This window comes from Hyperolius riggenbachi, chromosome 8, assembly GCF_040937935.1.
Source record: "Hyperolius riggenbachi isolate aHypRig1 chromosome 8, aHypRig1.pri, whole genome shotgun sequence".
NCBI lineage: Eukaryota > Metazoa > Chordata > Amphibia > Anura > Hyperoliidae > Hyperolius > Hyperolius riggenbachi.
This window is the reverse complement of record NC_090653.1, coordinates 257,154,707-257,165,360: the sequence shown is the minus strand read 5'-3', so window position 1 is coordinate 257,165,360 and position 10,654 is coordinate 257,154,707. Positions and strand designations below refer to the sequence as shown.

The window sequence follows — 10,654 nt, the reverse complement described above, 5'->3', positions numbered from 1 at the left end:
TGAATCAGCCATGATATCATTCAAATTGGGTGGGTCTTGGAATTCTCTCTCTTCATTGCTTTACTGTATTGTTTAGTGCTGTGGGGCAATATTTGTGGAGGAATTTCCTCACTTCCTGTGTTAACAGGAAGTGATGGAAGTTCTCATGATAGATGTGACAGTAGGCAGCAACAAAAAAATCCAATAAGGATCACATTCCTTACTACTTCCAAATCTCTCTCTCTATCTCTCTCTCTCTCGTTTCAAGGGTGTTTATTTATAAAGAAGGCATATTACAAATTATGCATAAACTGAGGCAAAAAGTCCCCCTTAGGGGTGATGCCAGTAAATAACATAGAAAAATAAAATTGCTTATACATGTTAGCCTTCAAATCAAATATAAAATATCAAATAATAATTTTTTATGTTATATAATGGGGAAGGGAAAAAAAAAGGTAAAGCTAGGGGAGAAGGGGGAGGATCAGGGATGGGGTATATAAGGATGTACCATGGGCGGGACAAAACCCGCATCATGCCAATGGTATCATCCAGAGGAAAAGACAAGGTAAAGATAGGGAAAATAGGTTAGGGGGTCACTCACATATAAGTAGAACAGTATCTATCTCTCTCTCTCTCTCTCGGCCATTTGTGTCTGGAGCAAGGCTGGACTTTTTGTGCCCTTAGGCCAAATATGAAGGAGCTCTCCTTCCATGTGCAGCAGCGCCTCACATTCCATGTGTAGGCTCCTCTATGTGAAATATCCCTATACTACAAACCCTCTCTTTCATGTACAACTCATTTGGGTACCAGCTTCTATTTTTCATGTGTTGCTCTCCATTTGAAGCCCTCTTTTATATGTAACAACCACGTCCAGGTACCCCCTTGGGCTGCTGCCGCCCAAGGCCTGGGCCTTCACGGCCTTTCCAGAAAACCGGTGTTCCAACATTTTAGCATACCCGACAGAATAGCATACAAATGCTACTGAGCATGTGCAAAGTCATACAGGCATACATTAACCCCATAATACCCATCAGCAGCATTAACCTTTTCAACCCCAGTTAGCTGCCTGTGTGCTGGTGTGCAATCTCCACTATCCAAGTGGACATAGAGTTAGAATAAAAAGTTGTCCGAGCGAAGCGAGGACCGAGCCCGCAGCCCAGCGAGCGAAGCGAGGACCAAGCCCGCAGCCCAGCGAGCGAAGCGAGCGGGCAAGGGGACACTGATTCTACTAACAAGGGGTATATCACTTTAAATGTATGCTATTCTGTCAATGTATGCTAGCTAGTTGGAACACCGGCCCTGGTCTGGAGGGAATTATGAATTGACTGCTCCATGATAATAATTAGGCCAAAGTCCATAAATAAATAAAAAAACAGGTTTGTTTTAATTCAATAGAAAATCGAATTTTCATATATACATGATTATCCAATACACAAACATCAGAAAATGCAAATTCCTCCCCCTCCCCCCAAAAAACCAACAACAAACCCTCCACTTCAAACCCATTTGTTAACTTCCACCCGATTCTTCAGATATCCATTTTGAATGGAGCAATATAAAATACCAATAAATATATATTACAAAGTCAAACAGAGTCTGTTCTCTCCCATCTCTTGGCAGTGGTGTTAGAAAGCAATTGTCTTTTTTTTATTCTAAGGCGGGGCTTTGACTCAAAGGTGATGCCTGGTTTTGTTTGCGTCGGAAGAGGCGGAGTCTGCAGCGGCTCGGATTAAGAGCCACTTGGATCCCAGAGCTTTGGAAAAATGGTCTTCCACCGTGCTGTGAACGAAATGCGTTGAGGAGAAGCGAAGGTTCAGCTGTGGGACGCACGATTTGAGGCTTCTTTGAAAATGTTCTTCAACGTCGGGAGAACAGCTTCTAGGAGACCCTAAAAATAAGAGAACAAAAGAAAAAAAAAGTTAAATTACTGAATTGAACTGTCATTTGTACATTGTTTAATTATTTTCAATTTAGTTAAACTGAACTTTGTTAAATAGAATGAGTAAAACATTTACAGGAGTAGGAAAAAAATTCCATGCTAGACCAGGAGTCCCTGTCACCAGAGGCGTATCTACAGGGGTGCAGGTACAGCATGTGCCATGGGCACCTCATACTGGGGGTGCTGCGCCATAGCATACGTCAACCAGAAAATAAAGTACAACACCACCCTGTACCCTCACTTATCCCTGTTGATCCAGAGCTAGGCACAAGGCATCGGCCAATTAGCCCCAAAAAGTACTCCAGATTGCAATCAGATAAAATCCCTGGAACACGGGATAAAATCCCTGGAATGCCCTATATGGACATTCTCCATATAGATTCTGTTTTTTATTTGGGAGGCAATCTTCTGCCTGGTTACATTATTTTGGTGAATAAGCTGCCTTACTGTTATTTGTAACATGTACAGGCTGACACTATTGCCATACTGCATTCTTACAGGTCATGCTTCACGTCAACTTGAACACAACCAATTCAACTGAGACAAAACCTTGTGCACACTTGAACAGCAGTCAAACACTGCATACATTTTCTCTATCAATTATATTAGCCTCTGTGATAAAACGTGCATGTTTTCACACACACATGGGGCTTGAATCACTAAACCGTGATCTCATATCACGGACGTGCTAGTGTTTTTGCGCGCAATTTCATGTCTTGCCTACATTTTTGCGCACAATCAAGAATTTCCAAGCGCAAACGCGAATTTACGCCTGCGATTGTGCATGAAAATTCATGTTTGCGCATGAAAAGCAAAACCGCACACAAAACGCGAAATTGCGGTGTGAAAACGCTAATGCGGACGTCATATGAGTGATCACGGTTTAGTGAATCAAGCCCTTGGTGTGCAGAAAACGCATATAGAAAACTGACAGACAAGGGTGCTCCGAGCCTCAGCTTATTACACTCACTCGCTCTGCAGACTTCTCCAGCATCACTACAGTACACAGCACTTAGGGGTGGGGTGGAGAGGCTGGGGGTAGAGCAGCACTGTACACAAGAGCCTGCTGCACATTGAATAGGGACTGTCTACAAATCTTTGTAGGATTCCTTTTCAGTGGCTGAGCACATGCAGTCATTAGAACAATTTTGCAGAGAGCAGAACATTTTACTCTCCAGGTACTTTGTTGTCAGTCTCTCAGGACAGGGAAAAGAAACTTCTCCTTCCAATGGGGCCCCTGCAGCTTCTGGGCCCCCCCTGCAACTGCATCCCTTGCAGGGTCTATTGTTACGCCGCTGAACAGTAGAGCTGAAAATGCATGACTGTCACCTGAATCTATCACAAATTCCTTTGGCTAGAAATAATATAAAGTATGTTACTATGCCCCTTGCATTCTGAGCAACATGACAGTACTGAGCCAAGCAGAAGGCCACGCCTCCCTCACAGTGCCCAATACTAACTCCTGGACCCGGTCATATAACCAACCTGCTAAAAACAGGATATTTAGCTGCAAAAACCCCAGTTCACAAGAAAAAGGCACCTTGCTTACAATGTTACCAGTACTTCTAACAGGCAGCCCGTGTTGAGCAGTTAGCACAACATTTAGTAAGTACTACATTTTTCCAAGATTTAATTACTACCCCCTTTAGTATTTTTTCAAGTGTTAAATATTAAGATATATGATGTAGATGCCTTGAGTTGCAAATAAATGTGTTACAGCTCTAAAAACTCAAGAGTTCTAGAATGATCATCACTAGATAAATAACTTTACTTTGGATTAAACAGGAGGAAAAAAGCATTCAACTACAACAAACGATAACGTGTACAGCACTGTGTGTGTATGATGAGTGACTCGTAGCCTGCGGCTAATCTGATAACATTTGAGGGACTTGCTTTATTGGCTGAATATTCTCCATTCTTCATAAGCTCATGAGCTTCTGACATATAAATGCAGTAGAACCTGTGTGTTCTGCACAACATGTAAAATCATGCCTAGTTGAACTTACGTTGGACTTCAGTTTCCCGTACTTGGGTCGTTGTCTCGTTTGCAGGAGGAGGAGAAGATGTTTTTGGTCGTGATACACAAGTGATTACAGATGGTCGATTCTGAAAGTGGAGAAGAAGGATGTTACATTAAGTTCCGAAACTGAGGTGCAATAGTCAACACAGTGGCCTGGAGAAAGCATGGAAAGATTAGAAAGTCCTGTGAGTAGATTTACTAAGTTGGGAGAGCCCAGGAGATCAAAACCTGGACCAAGTCACTTGTGAGCAATAGTATTGTCTATTGTTCTTCAAGCTTAGTATACCATCCCCAATGTAAAAAAAAAAAATACTTCATGGAAAAATAGAGGACATCACAGTCAGCCTCACCTGTTGTAACATTGCAGAGGAAGCCATAAGCTGGTCATTGGGCTTCTCCAACCTCTTCACCAAAGCCAAGGGCTGGTCCTGTTCATTCTCGTGTGTCTCCTTGTTCTCTAGTGGCTTCCGTTCGGGGATTAGCCTCTTCAGAACATGTTCCAGAGTTAAAGGATGATGATGAGGAAATTCTTTAGGACTGAATGGCTCAGGGGAAGGCTGTCTCACTGAAGGCTTCTGATGAACAGGTGGTGAGGTCACCTTTACCCTACGGTTAAAAAAAACCATCTATGTAATATTGCCATAATATTCATTTGCGTAGAGGAACATGTATGCGTAGAAGATGCAAAACCTGGCAAGGTCATTTTTAAATTTTAACTTCAGAAGGAAGTGTGTAGGAACTAAAGCGGGAGCAGTTTTTGGTTTCTAAATTTAAAAGCCAAAGTTCTATAAGGACCTACAGGGTATGATTTATGAACAAATCTCCAGAGGCCTTCAAACATTCCTAGTGGATATATCATGAAAGAAGCAACAAACCTGGACTCTATTTTACCACATTGCTTGCTAGTATAGGTTAAGTGATTTCAGCCCCTGCCAGTGTCATATCAGAGCATGATGGTGGTTACGAAAAATGTAGTCAACTAGCAGCCGTGTGATTGCAGACTTAAGGTGCCCATACACTCGTCAGATTGGCAGAAGATAGATAAGAAATGCATCTGATGATCTATCTGATGCGTTTTTAGAACATTTTTTACCAGGATAGAATTCCAATAGATTTCAGTTTGAAATCTGTTGAAATTCGATCTGATGGCATTTTTTTGCCATCAGATTTCCATTAAGGCCAATGCAAACTGATAAGCAATCTCATCAGATCGACCTAAATTTTCCACCCTGCAAGTTCGATGGAAATCCATCGAAATCGATCGAAATCGGCCGTCGATCGGTCGATTGGCCAACCGATTTGCGATCGATCGATCGCGATCGATCGGTCGGTCAGAAAATCGGCTGAGTGTATGGGCTGCTATATGAAGGTATTCATGCTGAGAACTTCTTTTTCTCAATAAAACCTAATGTGATCTGATAAGGCTAATCCTGTGACTTGATAAGTGGCCAGTCCTAAGTAAATCTTTAATTGATCCAGTCCAGGTCTGCTGGAATTCACTTACGATGTCTACACTGCAGATACTTGGAGATCGCCAGAGATTTGTTGGTAAATGAGGCCTTAAGCATGTTAGTACTGGAACTCAGAAGAATAGAGAAATATTCTTGTCTCTTCCCAAATTGCTAATCCCCAGTTAGAGCAGACAAATACATTAAAACATCAATTCTATTTTCAGGTCTGTCACCAGTCAATAGACTCACTCACATCCCTACTAGCAGATAAATGGGGACTTCCATTGGAAGACACTTGGGGGAGGGATTACATCAGGCCAATTAGGTCACTCAGGAACAACGGCAGTGCAGAGATTGAGTGATTAATATACAGATAATGAGCCATTCTAGCAGGAAGTGGCAGAGATGCCCCAGGAAGAAGGGAACGGTGAAAGTATCAGGACTGCTCGCCAAATCATGAAATTGTTTATAACAAGGTTATCGAAAAAGATAAAACGTTGTACATTGATAATGCTGACTTCAGTTCTCGTACAGTGTTAAGCTGATCCTCTTGTTTTCAGCCGACAGGCTCACTGCGCCTGCACAGGCTTGGCCACGCATCTCTTCGCATTCCCGTCCGCAATACCAGACGATATTGTGGACGGGAACGCGAAGAAGACTATGTGTGGCCAGGCCTGTCGGCAAAACGAAAGTAGCTGGTGGCAGGGGATAGGAGGACCCGTGAGTGACTACGAGGGCACAAGATGGCTGCAGGGGGCTGGTAGAAGCCCCATGTGAGTAAAACCTTTTTTTTTTTTTTTTTGACAGGCTTAAGTGCCTCTTGATCTGCAACATTTTTGCACTTCAAGAGGCATTTAGCAGCTGTAATGCAAATATTCTGCTTCTCTTCTAGTTATCTCTACACTACGAGATGGACAATGAGATGCAACTCGTTTTGAGTTGATGCAGGATTATGCAAATTTTGTAGGCAAATGTATGCAGTTTGAAAATGGACCAATCTAATTTTACCTCTGCAGGATTTGATTGGTTTGTTTTCAAGCTTCATAAATTCGCCTACACAATTTGCATAATGCTGCATCAACTCGAAATTATTTGTATGTCATTGACCATCCCTACTCTAGACTTTAAACCATCTGTCACTGATAACCTCTGAGAGATATAACATTTTAAATAGTTAAGGATGAACATTATTCCTTTTCAATCCCCTATCCAATGCTGTTCTTTGGAGTTCCCCCTTTAAAGTCATTCTAAAGTTTCTCATAGAAAAGGAGTTAAAAACGGTGCTTTTAGGCTATGGGTCATCTGACCGGTGGCATCCAGTTAGATTAAGGCTTGAGACGCTGTAGAATTGAATGTACCTGCTGTGGGAATGAGCCGTAGCACACCTCTTTGGGGGTCGTGGCGGTGGGTCCGGGCTCAGCTTTCGCTTGATAGGGTACACGGGTATCCCGTGGTTCGTTAACGGCCGGAGACGGTCTACATTTCTTGCGCTGTGTTGGCCTGAAATAAAACAAAACATATATATTGAGATGAAGGTGAGCAAAAGGCGCACTGCAAACAGTGAGGCTATATTTTATACACAGGGCCGGTTCAAGTAACAAGTGGGCACTAGGGCAAATTTAGCCTGGGGGCCCCCCAACAGATACCCCCCGACCAAAAAGCGTCATTAGAGGCCCTTTGTTGCAGCCAAATTTCCCTCCTGGGCCCTGAGCTGGCTGCTGACCCTCCCCCAATCACCTCCCAACTTAAAGTGAACCTAAAGTCACCCCAAAAAAATGAGATGAACTCACCTGGGGATTCCCTCAGCCCCCTGCAGACGATCGGTGCCCTCGCAGCTCCGCACCGATGTCCCAGGACCCGCCGGCGAGCACTTCCGGTTTTGCCGTCACCGGACGACAGGCATGGGAACGCGAGTGATTGTTCACGTTCCCAGCCTGTATATCGCCCCCTATGCTGCTATTGCGGCCTCCCCAGGTGAGTTCATCTAATTTTTTTGGGGTGACTTTAGGTTCACTTTAACATACTCTGCAGAGTCCCTGGGGAGCAACAGTTAAGATGAGGGAGGGACACCTTGGGGGCCCCTACAGGCTCTGGGGCCCTGGGGCAATTGCCCATTTTTTCCTATGGTAGCTCCAGCCCTGTTTATATACATGTAAAGTACGTTAGACACGTGCACAATAACATACACAAGCGCATAGCACTACTATGCCAATCTTAGCACAATCTTCAGATAACATCGAGATGTGAGGACTACTACCATCTTTCTCTCTCTGATGTAAAAGAATACATATTCTCTCCTACAGAGGAAAGAGCAGGAGAGGAGGGTACCGAATCGTGTACAGGGGAATGCAACAGCAACAAATTGAAGAAAAAAAGCCAGTGTAGTCAGTTCCACGGCTTTGGAAGTAGGGGTACAGAAATACAATGTTTTCCCCATCCAACTATGAGTTATAAAACGGGAAGACAACATCTCAAATCTGGCGATTGTTTCCTTCTTGGCATGATTGGACAAATGTTTAATTTATCAACAATTATTAATATCACACACAATGCTTTATGAAAATATATCTTTCTTTTCCAGGTTTGGAGAGCAGTGGAGTGCTGTACAGTGCTGGCGATCAGTAGAAGAAAGATGTTATGTATCAGGATGATACCATTTATTGGCTAACTAGAAGGAAAGCAGTAAGCTTTCGGCTATAAAGCCTTCCTCAGACTGATTCCTGTATACTGACAACATTTTGAACACCCGGCTTATATACACTGGACATTAAAAGGAGATACATTGTTCTGCAACCATCAATAAATGTCCAGTGTATATAAGCCGTGTGTTCTAAATGATGTCAGTGTACAGGAATCGAGTATGAGGAAGGCTTCAAAGCCGAAAGCTTACTCCTTTTCTTGTAGTTAGCCAATAAATGGTATCATCCTGATCCAAAACGTCTTTCAATTCTCTGTAAATCACATATATAGACCAGCAGGTTAAAAATATACAGATTTGAAAGATCCTCTACCTCTTCAAAAGCCAGGATCCAATTACCACTGATAACGGTGGAATGCACTATCCCCATACCAATCTGTCATGAGATATTTAGTGAGCCCCCCCCCCTTCCCCCATCAGTTATAGTGAGCCATCCCATCAACATTCTAGTAGTAACCAATGAAATGCAGAGGAGCCGATGTATCAAGTCCAGGACAAAAGAAAGGTTTAGCAAAAGCAGAACTATTGTCCTATCGATTATTTCAGCTGATGCATGAAAGGAAGATCATGACTGGTTGTTTGGGGACAATTATTTTGCCCTCTTTTTAAGTTTGAAGATGCTGGCACTCTATACACCCAAAATATTCATAATATTAAACCTCTCTCTCAGAGGGAGAGAATCTGTTTCATGCAGCTGTTGAAAACCATGTAAGCAAGTGCTGCTCTCCACAGCAGCCAATCAAAAAGGATTTCATTAGGATTGTGAGGACAGTGAGCTGGAATTTGGTTGGAGTAGTGAATCCGTTCATTTTTACATCCTCAGTTACTTATCTCTGACCTTATTATGTAGTCCTGCAAATCCTACACCTAAAAAAACCATCTGCAGGGATATTTACAGGGAAATGCCTAACGAACATGCATGCAGGGTCAGTCATAACTGCAATTTGCAAATTGTGGAACCAGACAGCAATACCTTAAGCCCCCTCTAAACCATTCAATTTCAGGCGCGATCGATCAAATTAAATCCGGCATTGCCTAGTTTTCAATGCAAATCAATCACACGATCGATCAAATCCTGAGCGGACACGTTGGATTTAATCAATCTAATTGAATTTGATCGATCGCACCTAAAATTGAATGGTATAGAGGGGACTTTAAACCATACACACACCATGACCGTAACAAACAAGATATAAGTGTGGCAACAAGAACTCCTAGCCTGGAGGGAGACCCCCCCCCCCCCCCCATGCCCGCTGCCCCCCCCCCCCCCCCCCCTCCTTATCCCGGCTGCAGTGGTTTATTCCTTGCTCTTTCAATAGTTATGCTTCTGCAAGTCAGGGCTTATTATAACAGCTGTAAATTAACAACCACAATCTAGATAAGAATATCCCCTTTCCCTAAATAATTTATTGGGGGCTATTTATTTATTTCTTTTACTTTTGGATGGACACAGTTTTAGCTAAGAAGAGGTTTTTCAGTTACAGATAGCGGCGCAGCAACAGGGGATGCAAAGGTTGGGACCGCACCAGGGCCCTTAGGCCAGAGGGGCCCCGAGAGACCATCCATCAACTGCAGTATTAGCTCTCTATTGGTCCTGTGCTGGTAATAATCACCTCTATAAATGCTTTGATTCATAATAGTAATCCTTAACAAGCTGTTCACCATCCCCTTCTTGCACCTCTGACACTGTGGTGTCCTTGGCAGATTTTGGTGCTACGTATCAATTGTTACGTATAAAATGCTTGAGGGGCCCATTGTAAAACTTGCACTAGGGCCCATAGCTACGCCACTGGTTACAGGTTCTTATGGACATGAATGGCTTGCTATATTCTACTACTATATAAAATCAATAGTAATAATAATAATAATGATAATATGCTGCATAGGTGGCTCAAGTGACTATTTCAGAGTGAAAATACATAACCACGACATTAATAACGATAATGACGGTATCAGTGGCATGAATTGTGCAAAGTAATCTGTAAAATTCTGCACAAAAGTGTCCCAGCGTTACAAAATAGCAGTAATAATGAGAATAAAAAAACTTGTTCACATCCAGATGAAAAGAAAATATTCAGAATATTCAGTAACCTATAAAAAGCCAATAATAATATATGACTAATCATAATCACTAGCTAATTGTAATTTATCCATTAACAAGTCCAGCACTGTTATTCTGTGCAGTGCTGCAGACAACAGGCAGAATAATGACCTTGCCAGTGTTCAAATAATGCCCAGACTATTCATTTTAACCAAAAAGCAAATAGCACCCACCTTCCAGGATATACACCTTGAACCCGCTGGAGATCCCCATGGTATAGTGGAGGCTGGATACGGCCATGGTCGCTGCTAATCACTCTGAAAAAGAACTAAGAACAATTGTGCCCTGTGCTGGTTTTATATTTTACTGATAAAGGGAGCAGCCAATGAGAAGGCAGCTCAGACCAAGCTCCTCCCACACCTCATACCTGGCTGATCACCTTTCATTGTGGCCCCCCTCCCTCCTCCCCCTCCATCCTCATACACTGCATTAGCTCAGTGTTGTCAGCACCTACAATGGGGCTTTA

The 10,654-nt window shown here is 42.8% G+C and overlaps 1 protein-coding gene across 1 annotated transcript; it reads right to left on the bottom strand.

The window, feature by feature from the left end:
- Positions 1–1,340: 1,340 nt before the first annotated feature.
- Positions 1,341–10,452, bottom strand: VGLL4 (vestigial like family member 4). The gene is made up of 5 exons (XM_068249847.1): positions 10,362–10,452; positions 6,748–6,889; positions 4,289–4,544; positions 3,925–4,024; positions 1,341–1,867 (listed from the first exon to the last, which is right to left on the bottom strand). The coding sequence occupies exons 1-5, from the start codon at positions 10,426–10,428 to the stop codon at positions 1,650–1,652; spliced, it is 783 nt and encodes a 260-aa protein (XP_068105948.1). The 5' UTR covers positions 10,429–10,452; the 3' UTR covers positions 1,341–1,649.
- Positions 10,453–10,654: the final 202 nt, after the last annotated feature.

Excerpts from the sequence above, each read along its gene's own strand:
- VGLL4 (XM_068249847.1), bottom strand. The coding sequence starts at position 10,428 with ATGGCCGTATCCAGCCTCCACTATACCATGGGGATCTCCAGCGGGTTC. Across the intron at positions 4,025-4,288 it reads CCTCTGCAATGTTACAACAG|AATCGACCATCTGTAATCAC; the intron begins GTGAGGCTGACT and ends CTCCACTTTCAG. Across the intron at positions 1,868-3,924 it reads ACGGGAAACTGAAGTCCAAC|GGTCTCCTAGAAGCTGTTCT; the intron begins GTAAGTTCAACT and ends TCTTATTTTTAG.